The sequence below is a fragment of the Sarcophilus harrisii genome, chromosome 2 (genome assembly GCF_902635505.1).
Source record: "Sarcophilus harrisii chromosome 2, mSarHar1.11, whole genome shotgun sequence".
Lineage (NCBI taxonomy): Eukaryota > Metazoa > Chordata > Mammalia > Dasyuromorphia > Dasyuridae > Sarcophilus > Sarcophilus harrisii.
This window is the reverse complement of record NC_045427.1, coordinates 438,372,446-438,393,240: the sequence shown is the minus strand read 5'-3', so window position 1 is coordinate 438,393,240 and position 20,795 is coordinate 438,372,446. Positions and strand designations below refer to the sequence as shown.

Sequence of the window (20,795 nt, the reverse complement as noted above, 5' to 3'; positions counted from 1 at the left end):
TTAGCAAACCTAGGTTTGAATCCTAACTCAAATCAATAGATATGTGTATATTTTCTATTAACTTGGGATTTTAGGAAACTGAGAGATAACAAATGTCAAGAAAACCATTAGGTAAGAACTAAGAGAACATTTATAAAGTCCTAAAAAGGACCAGGAAAATAATTCATGCTTTTCTTTCTCCAATGACATTCTTTTTGATTGCATGATCTAAAGCCGTCTTTTTGGTTTTTGAATGTGTTTTCTCATTTCTGTATTAAGGGCAAGGTACACAAGGGCAGGGCAGCTTGGTGGTGCTATAATGCCCAGAGTACTGGGCCTGGAGTCAGGAAGACTCACCTTCCTGAGTTCAAATACAGCTTCAGACACTCACTACTTGGGTGACCCTGAGCAAGTCACTTCACCCTGTTAATGCCTCAGATGCCTCATCTGTAAAATGAGCTGGAGGAAATGGAAAATCACTTCAGTCCCTTTGCCAAGAAAATCCCAAATGGGGTCACAAAGAATCAGATACAACTGAAAAGTGGTCTCCAAGGAAGTGAGAAGTTTCAGAATAGGAGATGGAATAATAAGCAACTGGATGACAGGACTAAAAAGCAGCACAAGGATAAGAATAAGATAATTTCTAAAATACCTTCTAATAGAAGGCAGTTCATTCAAATTCAGAAAAGAGTATGAGAAGATGCTGACAAATTTGGGGATGAGATGGAAGAGCTACCAAAGTGTATTCACTTAAGAAGCATAGTACAGTAGAAAGATCAATGGATTTGGAATCAAGAATCCTCAGAATTAACCAAGTTCTGCTAATTTAATTACTTATGTGACCCTGAACAAGTCATCATAATTCTATGGGTCAGTTTCCTCATCTGTTAAATGAAGGGACTGGATATTTTCTGGATTTTCTTCTAGTTCTAAATCCTATGAACAAATGTATATTGAGCATCCACTGTGGTTTGGTGCAAGGCAATGTTATTAACCTGAAAAGGATGTGAAGAGAATGAAATACAAGACATGTTTCCTGCCTTCTAAGAGCTTACAGTCTAATTAAGAGGTTGAGAAGCCAATCATATATGAAAGGCTAAACAGAAATACAATGTATGTTTAAATAAATGCTAGAGCAAGAACAAAGGGGTATAGCAAAGGTTGAAGGTATTTGGAAGGTAGAGAGAACTTCTGTCTTCCAGGGTAATTAGGGAAGAAGTTTGATGAACTTGATAGTGACTTGAGAGTAAAGTGACTTAAAGAGTAGGTAAAAGAAATTTCCATGACGAAGTAGGGAGAGAGGAATTAGCCAGGCATAGGAGTAGGAAAACATTAGAAAATGAGGGTTTATAGGTCTTAGAATTGGAAAGGATACCATCTAGTCTAACTCCTCATCTGACAAAAGAGGAAACTGAAGCTCAGAAGTTATTTGACTTATCCAAAGTCACAAAAGTAGCTTTTACATTGCTTTTCACAGTTAGCTCATTTGAACCTTGAAAAAAACCACATAAGATATGTAGGGCGGGCATTATTATTTCTGTGTTGTTGCTGAAGACACTGAGGCTTAAAAGTCAAGCCACATGATCTAAGGCAAGCTTCTCCCCCTCCCCCCCCCGCTACGCCCTCAATGCTCCTTGCTGCTTCTTCAATAAACATATTCAACCCTTTCCCCCAAAATTAGGTGTAAGTGGAGCTGGTTTAAATTTTGAGATTCTTGCCAAACTTTACAAAACTCTTCCTGAATAGGCATCTGGAGGTAATGGAGGCTAGAGAGGGAAGATGCACTTCCTTCAAGAGCTGTTTGAGTAAAAGCTAATTCATTTTTTTAGGCAAAGGCTTTTTCTTCCCCCTTTATTGACCAAGTCTGAGTTCAGGAGCTGCTGTTTCTCCAACTGAAATACATATAAGGGCTGACTCCTCAACCTGTGTAATCAATTCAGGAATGCAGCCTGATCAACAGAATTCTGAACTCAGAAGGTTTTGGCTGCTATTGTGAAACAGGTAAGGGCAGGATTCTGATTCAGACTCCAGCAGGCAGATAACAACCTTGGGAGTGGAAGAGTAGAGAGAGAAAATAGGCACAAGAACACTGAGTCACAGGGTCATTGAGCTGGAAGCAACCTCAAGCCAAACCACCATATTTTACTAATATGCGCAAGCACTGGGGATTCAAAGTCAAAACAAAACCTGGTGCCTTCCCTGAATGAGCTTATATTCTATCTCAAAAGGAATAGAATTGTAATTCTGAAGTGACTACCAAGCTTGCAATAATTTTAAAGACCTGAATGTTAGTAGGTGACATCTACCTTTGAGTCAACACTAAACTACCATGTCCCCATTCAACCCTTAATGAAATACTGTTGACATCTGGCAATTCTTCTAATTTGACTGGAAGTTTTCCAGGATTTCTTCTGCAGCAGGACTTCTTAACTTATTTTTGTAGCATGGATTCACCATTTGGCATTCTAGCAAAGTCTATATACTCCTTCTCAAAAGAATGTTTTTAAATGTGTAATGAAACACATAAAACCACAAAGGAAACTGTAGGCTAGTGACATTAAAGAGATCTTTTCTTCTTATATAAGTTTGCAGAATCCAGTGGGCTTTAACTTAAGAACCTTAGCTCTTCAGAGATTTTCACAATTTTTAGCATTGAAACTATCATATTGAGAAAAATATAAAGACTGCAAGGAGCAATGGGATGGGATTCAGAAGACTTGAGTTCTAGCCTTATCCCTAAGACAATCAAGGAAGGCTTCATGGAAGAAGTGGGACTTGAACTAAATGGTGACTTGAAAGTAAAATAACTTTTAAAGAATGGAAGGGCATTACAGATCTTGTGAACAACAAGCAGAGGAAGGGGTTGGAGAAATATGAGGAAAAGAAGCTGACTCTTGGCAGCAATGCTACTTGAAGGATAATGTGATTTTGGAGACAAAACACTGCATTTAAAGTTATGAAGAGTTGAATTCAAATCCTGTCATTAGACATTTGCTGACTGTATAACTGCTTTGTGCCTCAGTTTCCACTTTAGTGAAAAGAAGATCTTTGACTCAATGGCCTATAAGGTTTCTTCTAGTTTCTAAAATATATGAACTTATCATCCTCTCATTGGAATGGAAGATTTTATGTATGTTTTTGAACTCAGACAAGTCAGTTCCCCTTGTTGTATCATCATTTCTTCAAATAGGGTGCTGAATTAGGTCTTTTCTAGCACTCACAGTCTATGAACCCTAAAGAACACTACCTCACTGCAGCTCTGGGAAATATCCTTTCACAGCTGGGGAATATGAAAAAAAAAAGGACTACTTTTCCTTGTCAAGAATTAAGGCAGGGGTGAAAAAGCTTTGTGCAGTCAAATACTGATTAGGATGCTAACATCATATTCAAATGTCTAGAATATAACAGCACTACCTTTTAGTAGACACAGCATCCAAATATAAGTCAAGAGCAATGTCAGTCAAGATGCTGCCATTTGCTAGCTGTGTATTGCTGAAAAAATTCTTTAACCCTTCCCTTCATTTTGCACATCTGTAAAATAAGTGATAGATGACCTTTAAGTAGAATAATAGAAAAAATAGTGTATTTTGAATTAGAAGATCTGGGTTTGAATCTTAATTCTGCCAACTATTGCATGTATAACTTTGCACAAAATGCTTAAACTCTCAGGAGCTCAATTTCCTCAACTGTAAAATGAAAAGACTGAATTAGACAATACCTTATATTCATGTAGGTTTTATACATCAATAGATATGTGATCCCATTTCCTCCAATGGTATGGTAGAGGAATAATCCATGTTTCCTCAGCCTGTGTAATTCTTGATAAAATTCCCACAAAAATCCTTCATTAAGGATCTTCCCAATATGCTAAAAGCTTTCTTCAAAGTCTTTTTTAATATTCCATAGATACCAGGGTTTCATAAGATATACTATTAACCTGTTATCCTTTGCTCTGGCTTGAAGAAAGCTCTACCTCCCTTAACCATTTATAAACAGGAAATTATATGTGCATATAGTATGTAAATTGAAAGTCTTAAAGGATATTATTTTTTATTCAATAAATTAAGCAAACTAAAACAACTGAATTTTTAAAAATCCACAACTAAACTTTAACTTAAAAAAATATAAACCTTTGGAAAGGATTCATTTTAGTTAAACTCTTCCCCTTATTTGATACTGCATAACAACTTTCCAGCTTTAATTTTGGACAACAAGACATTTTTGTAATTGGGTGCTAATCCCTAGCTCCATATTTTGCCATAATGAGATGGATGGTGGAATTTAAGAATGGGGAAAAGCAAAAGGGACTTGCTCATAGCCACAAATTCAGCCTCAATTTCTTGATTTGAAAAACGGGCATACCAATAAGGTACAATCTCCCTCTGAAGGTATTTGTTGGGGAGATACCTTTGTAAATCTTAAAGAGTTATGTAAGTATTAGTCACTATTATTCTAGGATCTTATAGAAGTAAAGTAAGGACTTTATTCTGAGAAAAGAAGAACAAAAATATAGCAGAAGCCAATGATTTTCAAAGAAGATGTCATGAGTCTTCTTAGACATTAGTCTAAGCTCACCCTCCACATTTGGGAGTACAAAGGAAATGCCACAGGATTTTAAAAATACCATGATCACAATCAGTAAAGAGAAGTAAGTTGCCAAAATTGACAGTAGTAAACAACTCTGGTCGCTCTACTCTGTAGCCCTCTGAATTCTGGCTTGAATCATTCTGGAACCCCTCTGGTACCATCCAGTCAATTCCAAGTTTCCAGAAGCACAAGGCAGTCTGTAGAACAAGTAATAGTAGAGGGGGAGGAAGGTGATGAGGGAAGAGGACCACATGCTGGGAAGGAGCATGTCTGGAGATTGCTGTCAAAGCATTTTCAAAACTTCCCTGATGTGAACAACTCTGAAAGTATGAATAACAACTTCCTCCCCGCTTCCACAGTCTGGGCCTGTGCTTCAGTGTGTATCATCTTCTGAATGCAAAGGCTGTATCAAGATAACTAAGGCAGGTTAGGGCAGGGAATTCTCACTTAATTTCCTTTCATTTGATATTCTTCTCAGGTAAATGCTGATGGATCACTTGAGGAGGGGGAGGGTGCAGGAAGACAGAAAGAATTTTTCTTTTCTTGGCTTCTTAGTATAAGAATAATTCTCACAAATTCAAAAAAAAAATAGAATTCCAAGAGCCAATAGGTCATATTAGGTTAAACTGAGGATATTTCAAAGGTCCTAGAAAAAAATCTTGAAAGTTGATGGTTAAGAGAAACAGAGGACAGGGGAATATAATATTCCCTGTTTGGAACATCAGGTTTGAGGAAGAGGCAGAATTAACTCATGGCTATGGAGTCAGCATTTGATCCAAGGATTAGGAGAAACCTCATGAACATCATCCTTAGAGTCCTAAAGACATAAAATCAAGAAGAGTGTTCAAGCATAGTTTTAAGGGGAACTCTCTAAAGCTGGAAGAAGCCCATTGGATTGGGATGACTTCTGTGCTTTAGAAGATCTAGGCATCATTTCATTTTAATTCTTCCCAGTGAGTAGAAGCTGAGAGGTGACTCCCTATAGTGTATAAAAGGCAACCTTCCAACATATATAATGATGTCTAAGGAGGAGGAAGGAGGATATTGAAGGATTTGTAAAACCAGTGACAGGTGGTAGCATGACAATCTCCGTATCTTTGGAGAGCTCCATCACCTTGACACCACTCAGGCCTCTGCCAGCATTCCTTCTGGATTTTCAGAGTCTGAGAGCTCTGGGCCTGCAATGAGCCAAAGATGGTTGCCAAACCGCACAGAGTACAAAAGCCACATTACTCTGCTGCTCAGCAATCAGCTGCACTTCCCATCTCCCTGCTACTGATTGTGAAAACATGAATGCAATTAGTTGAAATAATTATCCAAGATTTAATAGCATGATAGACCACCCCAGGGCTGCAGGGAAATACCCTGCTACTTGGAGGAGGGGGTAATCGTGGTCAGATCCCCCAGCATGTAAGGACCTGGAGGTCACTGAGTTCTTGAGCAAATGCCATTTGGGAACCCTCTTCTTGGGAGAGCTGTGCCATGGGATAACTGGGCTTTTTGGAACCCAAGGATGTCTCCTAAGCCAACACAGTGGTGGCTGCTGCTTGCTGCTTTTAATTTACCCTTTTGTCTAAAAAGAAATCCCTTGTCTGGAGGCCATAAGATGTGCCAGGTCAATATGTCTCTAGATCCTACCCAAGGCACTAAAGGCTTAATAAACTTATTATTTATAAATAATAAAAAAAAAACCTTGTTTAGAAGAACCTAACATGTTCACATCTCTATCCCACCACTGCCACACAAAACTCACTCCTAGAGCTTTAAGAGCAATATGATTGGAGTCAGAAGGGACCACAGAGATCACTTGTCACATGACTCTTTGGAAGGTGAACAGACATTTCAAGGATGTTGTAGAAAAGATTCCTGTTCATTTATAGGTTGAATGAGGTGACCTCAGCTGAAAGAGGTGACCTCTGAGATCCATGCCTAAAATTCCATTATCATTTATGTTCTTATAATTTATAATGTTCTTATAAAACCTTATGTAGAGCTTTCATTTTCTTTTACTGAATTCTATCTCATTATACAATTATTGATGTCATAATACTCCATCCCCACTTCTACCCCATATATAATTTCCCTGAGGGCAGAAGTGATTTCCCCCTCTAATCTTTATAAATCTTCCACTGAGCATGACACCTAATTCATATTAGGTACTCAATAATTTAGAAAAAAAAATCACAGAATCACATAATGCTAAAACTGAAAGGAAGTTTAGAGGTTATCTAACTCTTTTATTTTATGCGTAAGGAAACTGAACCCACATAAAATTATTTGCCTAAGGTCAGATGTCTACTAAGAAGTAGAGATGGGTCTTAAACACATGTCTTCTGAATCTTTTGGCAGAACTCTTTCCACTATACCAAGAGGTACAATCACCAAACAACTTTACTTGATCCACATGGCCTCTAGCTAAAAGACAAGGTACATTCTGAACCTTTTACAATCTCCTGAAGATGAGAAGAGAAACAAGATTTCGTGGAATCATGTTCTAACTTTTCAGAATGCCAGGAGATCAAAAAAGGGTAATGTCAATGTTATACGCCAACCCCTAATGAACTGAGGAAGAACTTTCCAGTTACAGTGGGATATGTTCCTAAAAGTCTCAGAGCTATTTCTTCAGGAGTGTATCTATCCATGATTTCTCAGATCACTGGCTACTTGGCTGGAGCATCCTTAGACACTGCTTATGTCCTGGGAGAATGACAGTGATGAGAGCTCTTTCTAGGGACAGTTGAGAACATCAGCTTTATGCCCATCTCTGAACACCACACTCTATGTGCAAAGTCATAAGCACACTTAGTCCAGGATCATCTTCCCACCATTGTTTATCTGTACTCTTCAATATAGAGTTATTGTTCATCTTGCTGTTTCCTCATACAAGAGAATCTCTAGAATCCAGGCATTTTTACTCGTTGTCCCTGATGTTTGAAATTCTTTCCCTCCTCACCTCTGCCTCTCATCTTCCTATAAGTCCCAACTAAAACCCCAATTTCTATAATAAACCTTTACCAATCCTCTTTAATAGTAATATCTTTCTTCTGTTAATTATTTTCAATTTATCTTGTATATATCTTGTTTGTGCATAGTCATTTGCATGTTGCATTGCCCTTAATATTGTGAACTCCTTCAGAAAGGACCTTTTTATGCCCTTCTTTCTTTCTTCTCCCCTTGTTCTCATTTGACACAATGCAAAACAAATCATGTACTTAATAAATGCTTGCTGACTGACTAAATGCAGTTGCCCACATACTAATGGCCTCTTAGGTTACAAATGGAGTCTAGTATCTTAAAGGAACTTCTATAAAGGGAATAAGAAAAGGGTACCACGTCCATTTTGACTTCCAAAACTATGTAACATCTTCAGTCTAAAGATTAGAATCTAGAAATTACAATAATAAACAGAATAGAATTCTTTTCCTTGCAAAGTCCTGTCATCTGGTCAGTACATTTTCTTTTCATAAAATCTTAATTAGAATCAAAGAGATACCAAGACCTAAAAATACAATGAGCCATTCCCAAGTATAACTCCTTCATTTTATAGATAAGAAAAATACCTAATGTCAAAGATACAATGAGCCATTCCCAAGTATAACTCCTTCATTTTATAGATAAGAAAAATACCTAATGTCACAAAAAGTAAAAAGTAGTATAACCAAGACTGGAACCTGGAAACCCAATTTAAAATTCAGGAAATCCAATATTTTTGCCACTACTCTATAGTACCACTCTCAGATTTCTTCTTTCTGAATGCTATCTATTCCCAGAGAAAGAACTTTTGGTGTCTGAATATAGATTGAATCACTCCTTATTTTAAACTTTATTTTTCCTGAGGGTTTCTTTTTTTGGGGGGGGGGAGGATGTTATATTTTATGTGATAATATTACCTTTATGGAAATGTTTTGCATGAATACATATACATAATCTATGGTGAATTGCTTGCCTTCTCAATGAATAGTTTGGGGAGGGAGGGAGAGAATTGGAACATAAAGTTTTAAAAATGAATGTTATACTTTGTTTTTATATGTAACTGGTAAAAAAAAATAAAATAATAAATTAAAAAAAGAACATCTCTTCTTTCTGGTTCACCTTATCTTGAAAAGGCTTGTGACTTTTATGTTTTGCTGTTCTCTTTTCTTCATTGCTGCCACTTATGCAAATGATTTTGGTTTTATTTGGTCTCTATTTTGTCTTCAATCTATGAAACCCAAGTAATATAAAGTAGTCTTAAACTAGAAGTGAATATTAAGGGTTTTTTTTTAGGGGGACACAGATTTAACAATTGATTAAAACCCCATTTATTTGGAATTTAGGTTTCTAATAGCCTCAGTTCTCTAGAATATGGCTGCAAAATCAGAAGAAAATGAAAAAAAAATCTTCTTAGCAACCAAGACAGACATCACAAAACCCCAACAAACCCCATATATTTTATTTCATAGGAATGATCCTCACCTAACATCTGTTAATTCTTACTTAATATACAATCCTTTTTTACCATCTCAGAATAGCTTAGAAGCAGCAAATTAGAGAGCTTCCCTAACTGGATTCATTCCTGAGCCCCAGGAATGAGGCACATAGGGGCACCTTAGGGTTATAAGCAAGGGATTTGGGGAGTGGTTCCTCCAAGAAGGAGAAATAGCCCTTACTTACTTTTTTTGTCTTAACTGTAGAGGCACAACAATCGCCCCCATCATAGTTGCAGAAGGCTCGGTTGTTGATGGCATCACAGTAGTTATCTCCCATGAAAGGCTGTTGAAAGGAAGACAAAAAATGAAAAGGGTCTTAAAGGCAGTGCAGGCTGACTTGGACAGCCATACCAGGGCATCGCCTTGTGGTGAGCTATCGCCTTCTTTCCTAACTACTGGAGTGCCTGAGATTCCTCAAATCAAGATAAACTCATAAGGTACCTGGGCCAAGAGTCCCAGTCAGTTCAAGAACGGAAAATAATTGATTCCTTCTTCCTTTGTGTGTATAATGTCCTTTCTCAGATACTCCACCTCTACCATCAACAGGGAGCTCAGACTCTTAAAGGGTTACCTACTACTTATGGGGCAGGCAAGACTACAGCTCCCAGAGGACTACAGCTCCCAGAGGATATCCTGGGAGACTTCTAGGTCTTTTTGGTTGAATAAATGGACTAGAAAACATCTAGATATAAGTGGGTAGAGGAAGGAAAACCAAAGTGAAAGAAGGAAGCAGAATGATTCATTGTTAATATCCAAGGTCAGCCAAACAGTGGGAGAAGGTAGTGGGAAGGCTTGCAGCACTCTTGAAAGTTCAGCCTCCTGCACCTGTCTGTTCTTCCTATTTATCTGCTTTGGATTTTGTTTTCTTAAGTGGTATGTATATAGGAATCTTTATTCCAAATAGAAGCTTTTGCTATCAGTTTAGTAATGTCAGGGCAACTGGGAAAGTCAAAGACAGGAGAGATCAGTAGCCAGGAGAGATCAGTAACTCAGTAATAGCTGAGAGATTGTATAGCTCAACCAATTATATCTGAAGAATATTAGTAAATCTGCCTTTGAATTGTCAGTCAGAAAGATTAGGGGCTAAATTAAATAAATGACTGTCCCTTCCCAGAGATAAGTGAGGAATTTTTGGGACATCCTAGGACTTGGATTAGGAAACCTGAGTCCAACTCCTAGTAATATATATCACCTACCTAAGTGACTTTGGGCAAATCATTTTACCTCTCTGAGTGACAATTTTCTTATCCTGAAAACATGATTAAGAATAACAATTTATTTCCTTGGTTGACAAGATTGTTGTGAATAATTTTTTTTAAACTTAAAACTCTGCAGAGATATGATTTGTTATTTTGCAGATTCCTCTTAGGTTGTCAAGAAAAATGGAAGTATATTACACTGAATAAAAAGTGAAATACAGAGAAACTGAATCTAATTGAAAGAAGAGTTTGATAATATAGCAGCTTCCTGCTGCTTCCCTGTAAGTGAAATAAGAGAAAATGAAGGGGAAGATATTTAGAGCACTGACTCAGGAGGCAAAGGCCTAGGTTCAAATCCCACTTTTAAGTTTATTTCTTGGGTAATCTGAACCACAATCAATCTTCAGTATCTTTAGTTTTCTCAGTATTTTAGACTAGATGACAGCTGAGGTTCCTTTAAGTTCTAAAGCTATGATCTCACGATCTTTGCATATATCTCTACTGATATATAGTCTAAAGATTCACTTTGAGCCTCAGTTTCCTCAAATATAAAACAAGATAGTTGGATTGAATTTAATCTCCAAAGGTCCTTAACTTTAACTGTGTTGAAATTCTATTTTTCAGGGTTTGATATATTCAGAATTTGAAACCTCCAATGTTTTCTAGTGCAATCCCCTTTGTCACATAGAAGATAACACTCAAGCAAGGTTACAAATACCTTCATAGGTAGAATTTGAAACTATGTATGTTTTTATCTCCATAACCAAATGTTCTTTTCATGTTTGTACCACCCCCCCACCCCTACTATTTTGGGGTCAATTAATAATCTTTTAAGCAGGGGAATTATATAGTTATCTTGGTGTTTTAGAAATATCAGTTTGGCAGATATGCAAAATATATAGTGGCAGATAAGTGAAAATTTCAAGAGTATGCATGTGCGTGTGTTTATCCACTTCTCAGAATAATGTTTTTAAATACATAAAATACATAGGATTATTTTAGGAATATTGAAATGTTATTATTTTTAAAAATTTTAAGTTCATAAATCCCAAATTAAGAATCTTTGCTATATGTCACCCTATTTGTCCTACCCTTGACATTAGAGGGGAAGTATATGGTACCAGGGAGAAAAAAAAATGGCCTTGGAATCAGAGGACCTGGACTTATATCCTACACTCTGATATTTTTTTTGTGTGTGTGTGTGTGTGTGTGTAATTTTGGGAAGATCACAGCCTCCATGGGTCTCAGAGTCCTCTTGCGTAAAGTAAGGGAGATGGACTAAATGACTTTTGAAGTCCCTTCCTACACTAGACTTCAGAGTTGCTAGGGGATAAAGAGCTAAACCTGAAGCCAGAAAAATGTATGTTCAAATTTGACTTCAGATCTTAACTGTCTATGGGTACCTGAGTAAGTTACTTAAACTCCATCTGCCTCAATTCCCTCAACTATAAAATGAGAATGATAATAATAACATCTCTCCTAAAGGATTATTGTGAGGAACAAATAAGGCAATATTTGTAAAGCACTTAGCACAGTACCTGGCACCTACAAGATGCTCTATAAAGGCTTCTTTCCTGCCCTACCCCTACTTCCCCAGACTTCTAGTCCTGTGTTTTAAGTTTGTTATAAAATCCCTTCTACCTCTAACATTCCATGTACTTGAATCCCTCCCAATTCTAATATTTCTTTATGGACTGAGGTCTATTCCAGCTCTAATATTCTATGTTTTCAGTATTAACATCAGCTTTTAACATTCTAGGTTCTTTGAGATTACCTTCCCATTCTAATGTTTAGAGTGAGCTCATCTAAAGATGTAGCCTTGATTCCTATGGCTGTATTTGAAATCTCTCTGTGGGTTTTCATGAAATGGCTAGGCTCTCATTAACCTTGTTGACCCCACTTTTTCCTCCCCCAAATCTCCCAGGACCTACTACTACCAGGTCTCTTTTCACTACGTTCTTCTTGGTGTCTAAAGGAAGAACAAGGATTGACCTTTCCCCTAAAAATCTCTCTAAGGAAGGATGAGCTAAGAAACTATTCAGACCCCAGAGCTATGTGAGTGTATGTGTGACTGAATGACAGGAGAATTACTCAATGATTGCATTATTAAGTTTATATTATACCAGATGCACCAGAGCCAATCAATAAGGGCTTCAGTTCCCTTTTCCCCTAAGGGGACTGCTTCTAGATTATGGCCTAACATATGTTAAGGAACCAAAAGAGTTGCATGCCGGGACCTATCCTGGGAATGAAAGGAGATGGTTTGGTAAAAGATTATTTTATAATAATAGCCAAACTAATTTTTATAATACTTGACCATTTACAAAACAACATGTAGTAGATGGATGGTTGGATTTAGAATTAGAGAACCTAGATTTTTAATATTTGTTTTGCCACTTATTACTAATATAATTTTGGATAAATCAACCTGTTTATGTGTGTATTTTATAGGGAAGGGAACTAAAGTTCCCTTCCCTATAAAATAAGGGTGCCGGAGATGAATCTTTTTCAGTTCTGAATCTGTGATCCGTGTATTTTCTGCACAATACCCCTATGAGCCAGGTAACTGTATGGTTTACTCTTATTTCCAATTTACAGATAAGGAAATTGAGACTCAGAAAAGCTGTGACTTGCTTACAGTCAAAAGAATTAGTAAGTAGCAGAGGGATTCAGACTCAAAATCTAGTCATTTTTTAAAAATACTTTTTTTTAACCACAATACTATTTTGGATTTATACTCTGATACCAGTGAGGAATCAGTTTTACAAATGACATTGTTAAATGACAATGAAGGCCAAACTTGATGGGGAAAATGTTGTGTTAATTCTTTCAGAAAAGGTGCAACTTTTAAAAATGTAAATTTAGCCATTGGATGCCAAGGAATCCAAAGAGAGGTGTGTTTGTGTATAAAACAAACATGTCAGGCATAATTAAGTTTTACATGATATAGCAAAACAAAATATATTATTAAAAGAGAAAAAATAAAATTGCATTGCTTCATCCAGTTCCATGTTTCTTCATATTTGATATTTTATGATACCATGCCCTGCCATTGCTGTATGAAAATTTAGTCAACTATTCCTCCTTTCATTACAACTTATTAGTCGTTTCCAGATTTACTTTATGTATGTTAAATAAAGTATCTAAGAATATATTTATACTGGAGGGAAAATCCAGCTCAACTGAAGTAAAATGAACTAGAAATAACTAGTTCCTTAATTTCCCAGGTAAAGAAAGAGACTCACAGAATGTGGTATTTGAGCTAATTGCTGAAGTCAGCTAGGCTTTCCAAGGGTCTAAGATGAACAGGGAAAACATTGTAGACAAGGGGGATAGCTTGTGAAAAGGTCCTGAGTTGCAAGATGAAATGACATGGATGGGGATCAATAAGTCAATAATAAATCAATAAAGAGAATGTGAAGGAAAATAGAGCATTATCACCCAGGAAAGATAAGGTAGAGCCAAACAGTAAAGGATTTTGCAGGTAAAAGAGAAGCTTATATTGAAGTAATAAGAAATCACTGAAGCTAGGTTTTTGTGATACTACTACTTGTTATGATTGCCTTCTTACCTCACTGACCAATCCTTTTCAGCTTCTTTTGCATCAATCTTCTTCATTAATGTTTCTGCCATCCCCTTGCTATTTTTTGGGGGGGTTAATCAATAATCTTTTAAGCAGGGGGATTATATAATTATATTTTAGAAATATCAGTTTGGCAGGTATGCACAAAATATGGTGGCAAATAAATGAAAATTAAGGGGATGCCCATCAGCTAGGGGAATGGATATATCCATCATGGTATTGAGTTGGAATAAAAATGGAATGGAATGGAATAAAGTACTATTGTCCTATGAAAAATGACACAAAGGTTTTGGAGAAACTTGGGAAGATTTTTATGAACTGATGCAGAACCATGAGAACAATTTAAACTATAATGGCAACATTGTAAAAACAAATAACTTTAAAATACTTAAAAATGTGATTAAACATTATTCCAGAAGACTCCTGCCTTTTAAAAGAGAGGTTCTGAATTAATATGTAGAATAAGACAGATTTTGGGACATGGAAAATATGAGAATCATTTTGATTTAAAATTCATATTGTTATAAGGATTACTTTTTTTTCCCAGTGAGGAGCAAGTGACATAAAGAAGAGAAATTATATTCTTATTAATTAAAAAAATAAAGAAAATAAAATAAAGAAATGCCAAGAAAAGTGGGAGTAAGTAATGAATGTAGAGGCAAGCTTCTAGAAGAAAAGAGAAGGGATGTAAATCAAATCACAAGTAAGATTGGTCTCAGCAAGAAGAAGCAGGCACCTCTGCTAAATTTAGAGATTGTAGCAAAGAAGGAGAAAATAGAAGAGGTGGTTTGAAATTTGGAATTGGGGAGAAGAGGGAGATCCTCTGAAAGTATTCTTATATACATCCTTAGTTCCTTTAACCAATCCTCATTCATCATGAACTCAAGAACTTTTCCCATCTTAGCTGTCTTCCCCTGGACTGTGTTCCAGTTTAAAAATGCCCTTGTGAAAACGTGGCACCCAAAACTGAACATAATATTCTCAATGTGGTTCCACTAGGGCTTAGTAGGGACTGTCCCCAACTTATTCCTGGAAGTTATGGGTCTCTCCCTGAAGCCTAAGATTACATTTGCTTTGACACATTGAACTTTGAGACCAATTAAAACACTACCATAATTTTTTCAAGCAAGCCTCTGCCTATCTATATCCACCCAGCCTTGAATTTGTGAAGTGTGGGTTAGCTTTCAGTCAGAAAAGTTGAAAATCTTAAAGCTGTTTAGGGACACTTGTCAAGAGATATAGGGTAAGCTTTAAAAAAGAAAAAAAAAATCAGACTCCAGTAATTCCAAACTGGTCTGTTAGGATCTATTGAGACAGGGGCCCAGCTGCTCTTATTTTCCTGCTCACTTTGTCTCTCAGGAGCTCTGGAGGGCCACCACTGTCCTTAGCACATGTCATCAGGATGGGGGAGGAAAAGAGCAGTAATCTCTTATCCGTGTGCCAGGGAGATAACAATCAGAGCATGGTCAGGTGAGGGCCTCCCTGAGGCTACTAGTGCTGAGTCAAAGGAGAGATTGAATTCTGCTGTCGAATTGTCCAACTAAGCTGCTGATTCAGCCATCTCTTTAGCAAGGGGGTGAGAGGAAAGGGAACAATACATGTGAAATTGAATAAAAAATAATACAAAGCATTTGGACTCTGGCTTTTTCCTAAAATGCTGGACTAGTCATAGTTGTTGAAAGAGAGATGACTCTGCCTGGTTAATTTCTTTTCTGTATCACAGTGGATAGATAACAGAACCAGTGAAAGGGATGTGCAAAAAATGATGACAGAAGTTGTATATCCGGGCTCTGCTCCTGAGATATCACATGGTGTCCTCCTGGAGAATGCAGCTATGTATGTTTTTATTTCATCTGAGTTTTGAGCTAAAAAGGCTTTTAGAAACATTTATCATATTGATGATGATATATTAACATTGAGATTTAAGCTTTACAAAAAAGTTTCCTCAAAAAACCTTATAAAGTTAGTGGCCCATATTGTTATGTTCTTTCCACTTTACAAATGAGATATGAAGTCTAGAAAGGCTAGTTTATTTATTAAGCAGCTGAGAAAGGTTTTGGACACTGGTTCTATTAAGTCCATTTCTCTGGACTCTATACAAAACTGCTTCTGAATCCATATCCAGTAAACTTTCCCTCCATTATAACTGTGGAATTCAGAAGCATCCTCTATGATTTTTTTTTGATAGTATAGGATGGACATTTGAATATGGCCTTTTGGTAATATCTAGGGATAAATAGTAAACTCCTCCAAAATGAGCCTCACACCATCTTTTCCTAATAAAGAGTTCATTAATCAAAAAACAAAAAATGACTAGAATTGGCCAAAAGAAAGCCTTGGAAGAGGTAAAACTTGACTCATGATTGTTTATCTTGATGAATCATTATATACATTAAAGAACTATGAAACATGGTATTATAAGAGTTTGTCAGCCTTCAGAGATGTTAACCAGAAGTTACACAAGGATTTGTAGACTGATGTACTTTGTAAGGCTTTGGAAACAGTCATTCTGTGTCTGGTACCAAGGGTACCAAGGTAGAGATGATATTTTTGATAAATGACTTCTCCCTTGAAAGAATTGGTATCTCTAGCTTACAATTGAGCTATTGTTAGCTCAATAATCTCTCCTGGTAGAAACTCAGGTCAACATCTACATCTGTCTCTTAAGGGAATAGTTTTAATCATCTTATTTCTTGAAAGTTATAGAAGAATTATACCTTCCCTCATTTCCAATTTGGTTGAGGTTTTGCAGATTATCATCAGAAACTTGTCTCCTAGACAATTGAGGACATCAACATAACCAGGGTGGCTGGATCAACCATCCAGTTACAGGTGCTTGGAGTGACTTTTTGAAATGAGATGGGAGTCAATTTGATTTTAAAAAAGTATCTCTGTTCCTATTTAGTGACAAAAATAGACTAGAGATAGTTCTCCTGATCAACCCTTTTAAAGTTGTCAAGGCTCCTATCTCATGATCCCAGAAAAAAAAAGAATTGCATCTAATTGTATTCAATTAATGAGATCATCCAAATCACCAAACAACCTCTATTTTCCTTTCACAAATCTTTTTCCATCAAGGTTTATACCCTCTGTAATAGAATATTCATCCTTCATTGAAATGTCTTCAAAGGGGATTAACAAAATAAACAACTATTAGGACAGACATACTATGAACATTTAACTTTTATACCTTAAGAATCCAGAGGGGTCAGAGTAGAATCAGGAAATCTTAGGCTTGGCGATAGGTTTTGGAGGTCGCGAGAACCTGTACTAGTTCCACTATACTGCCCTCCCTTCAAAGGGAGTCATTCAAATTCTGCTTGAGTATGAATAGTGGTAGGAATTTCCCTACTCCATGAAATAACCTATCTACTACTGTATAGCTCTAGATGTTCAAATATTCTTTAAAATGAACCAGGATATACTTTCCTGTTGCTTCCATTCATTGGCATTAGTTCTTCATTCTGCAGTTGCACAGATTAAGTTGGTTTCTTTTTTCAACATGAGAGCGCTGCAAATACTTGAAAAGACACAAGTCTGGGAATCTCCTCCCCTCATGTGAAGATAGTGATTAGATCATATCAATCAAACTGGAAAGAACCCAAAAACCATCCATCCTAACTTACTTATTTTATGAAAAAGCAACAAAAGAAATTAAATGATTTATAACTAGTTAAGAGAGGCAATGGGATGGAGGATTACATAGAACCTGAACCTGGAATGAGAAAAACTCAGATTCAAATATTTCCTCAAATGCTTACTAGCTTTGTGATCCTAGATAATCACTTAATTTCTGCCTGCCTCAATTTTCTCATCTGTAAAGAGGCATAATAACAGCACCTACCTCCTGGAGCTATAAGGATAAGATGAGACATTTATAGACCTTAAAGTACTATGTAAATGGTAGTTATTTTTGCCCAAGGTTGCACAGAGAGCAAATGGCTGATCTGGAATTCAAATCTGGATAGCTTGACTCAAAATCCCCTGCTTTTATTTATTTATTTATTTATTTTAGGGATATCACTGTTTGGAAAATTAGAGAGAGTGTTTTCTGAGATACCTACCTCACAGCCTTTGACACAGTGAATCAGAGATGGATGAGGATACCACTTGAGCCCAGCAGTGCAGACGACTCTCTGAAAGGAACGGGACAGAGAGAAAGGGAGAAACATAAGACAATTCAGATGAGGTGCTCTTCTGTGTGACTGGACCATTTTCAACCTCCTGACCTTCTCTTGGAATCACCAAGCCTAGTCTCCCTCCTGGCATTTACTTGATGCATTAGCCCAGACACTTGCAATAACAAAAATCTTAAGATTAAACTAATATTTGTGGTTCACCCAATGTGTCATAATTCTATATTTCTGTCACAAAAGTGAGGGCAGCCCAGGAGAGAGAGAAAAATGTTGTTTTTTTTTTTTTTCCTTTTTTTAACCCAAGGCTCAGACAGTAAGTAATACAGAAACAGAATCAGAAATGTTTTCTAAGAGATCCTGTATTGTTGCCTAACAAATTTACCTCAACATGCTGAATGGTTTGGAGTTAATGGAAAAGTAGTAGTAGTAGTAGTAGTAGTAGTAGTAGTAGTAATAATAGTAATAGTAGTAATAGTGATAGAAATAACAGCATGTGTATATGTGTGTGCATCCCAGCTGTAGGAGGGCATACGTATGTGTGTGTATGTACACACAATATTCCATACATATATGTTAACATATGCATATCAACACACCTGGAGACAGGCACATGCTTACATATATGTGCATGTATGTATATGCATGTGTTTGAGAGGCATCTGAATTCAGGTCTTCCTATTTTTGGAGCTAGCTCTCTATCCACTGTGCTACATTGTCTTCAACTACTAATAGCTTGCCCTCTCAGATTATCTTCCATTTACTCCATATACATCTTGCTTATATTTAATTATGGTCTCCCCTATTAGAATGTAAGTTCCTTGAGATCAGGGACTATTTGTGTCCTTGAATTTTGGTATATAGTAGTGTCTGTTATATACTAAGTACTGAATTAATGCTTGTTGACTGACTGACTCTGAGTTCTCTAAATTAATTGTCACAGATTTAATGCTTATTCTCATTATCACCTTCATAGTCCTATATAGTCCAATCCTACTATAGTCCTCACATACATACTGAGTTGAACACCTTAAAAGAATAGAAAAAAATGAGCAAAATCATGTACCAAGTCTGATGTTATTTGCAGTGCTCTATATTGTGCATCATCTCAAAAGAGATTATTAATAATAAAAAATGTCAAAAAAAAAGAAAATCCCAAACTCTTCTAAGTTATATCAGTGGAAAGTATATTGAAATTAGATCTTTCAAAACTAAATTCTTACTATCTGTGCTACTTTAGGCAAGTCTCTCTAGTCTTGGTTTCTTTTTCAGTAAAATGAGGCAGTTAGATTTGATAGCCTCTCCAGAGCCCTTATCATCCTACAAATCACTTAGCTTCAGTTAAAAAAAAAAAAAAGATGAGGGTTAACTAGAGCATCTCTAAGTTTTTGTCTGACTGAATTCTATTTCTCAAATTGCCCTGGTAAAATCAACAACCTAGGACCTCTCCTCTTTTTTCTGAATTTTTTTTTATTCTCATGATTCCAATTCCAATGCCAACTTCTTTCCTCTAAATCAAAAGGTCTTAGGGAAAATTGCCTACTTTCACTCTATACAAAACAATCATGGGACATTAATCACATTTCAGGACAAGTGCTTGTAAGGGCTAGAAGGGGGCATTTGCTAATAGTTCAAGACTTCAAAAAACACAGGGATTAATATCAAGTGGGGACTTGATGGCCCCTTCCCCTCCCCCTGTTTATTTGAGGGCTAATTTAATCCGTCTGCAAGAGAACTCCAGTGTGTTTTTACAGTTTCTGTCATTTGAGGTTTACCTGACGTGGGTTCAGAAAAAGGACTTTTATACTATCTAGATGGGGCTGTTTATCTTTCCGACACTCTTGGATTTTCCACTATTACTCAGGCTCCATGTGCCCCACCTGTCTCACTACAGGGCCCGTCTGTGTGAAGGGGGAAAACGGGAAAGGGGACAGATGGAGAAAGGGTGGGGAGCTAAGAAGGGAAGACTGGGTTGTTTATCCCACGAGCAAAGTAGACCGCAGAGCAGGCCCCTCAAACGTCAGCTAGTCAGCTACGCTCTTGGTGCTGTAGACAGACATCTGGAATACCACCAGAGGCAGCAAGAACACTTCTGTTTATTGCCCTAGGCATTAAAGCAGGAGAGAACACCTCACCCATGCCCTCTCTCCTGTGAACTGTCCCCCAACACTTTTTATTTATTTCTTGAAAACAAGTGTGTGGAAGAAGCTGAACCAAAGAAAGCAGATAATTCAGGAACAAGGAAAATTAGGTCCCAGGTTGAAACAAGGGAAATTGAGGTATAGGGAGAAAAAGATAACTGAGCTGGAAGGAAGGAAACTCCAGACTCTAGTTTCAGTTCTGTCATTAATTTAAGGAGATTATGTCTACTATCTCCCATTGAATTGTAGACTTCTGGAGGATAGGGACTATGTCTTATATATTCTTACCACATTCTCTAGCAGAGATAACATCAAAGATGTTCAATAAACATTTATTGACTGACATTAAGTAAAGGAAAGAATGAATGAAACTACATGGGCATTTTCACTTCTTGAGACAAGAAAATCCTATTTAGCTGGTGTCACAGATATAAGATCATTGGTACTACAAACTTGTATGAAACTGAAGCACAACATATTGCTTGGGAGTCAGGGAAGGCTTGATGATTTCTAATCTGCTAAGTCAAAATAGCAAAACCACCCAGATACTGAATGCTGGAGTCATTATTAAAATGGGACAATGGAATCTTAAGTTAAAGTTACAAGGGATATTAGTACATACAATATCCAAACTACAAGGGGATATAGAAGAAAACATTTTAGAATGTAGGATTACAAAGCACTGAAACTGAAATGAGCCATCA

The 20,795-nt window shown here is 36.8% G+C and overlaps 1 protein-coding gene across 2 annotated transcripts in view; it reads right to left on the bottom strand.

Moving 5' to 3' along the window:
* The window catches only part of PAPPA (pappalysin 1), a 266,709-nt gene that overhangs the window by 7,168 nt on the left and 238,746 nt on the right, over positions 1-20,795 (bottom strand). The window contains exons 20-21 of one of the 2 annotated variants that reach the window (XM_003757073.2): positions 17,882-17,953; positions 9,220-9,318 (exon numbers count right to left, since the gene is read on the bottom strand). In XM_003757073.2, the coding sequence (XP_003757121.1) occupies positions 9,220-9,318; positions 17,882-17,953 (171 nt within the window). The remainder of the gene's footprint in view (positions 1-9,219; positions 9,319-17,881; positions 17,954-20,795) is intronic. The other variant, XM_031954192.1, reaches the window with a different exon arrangement.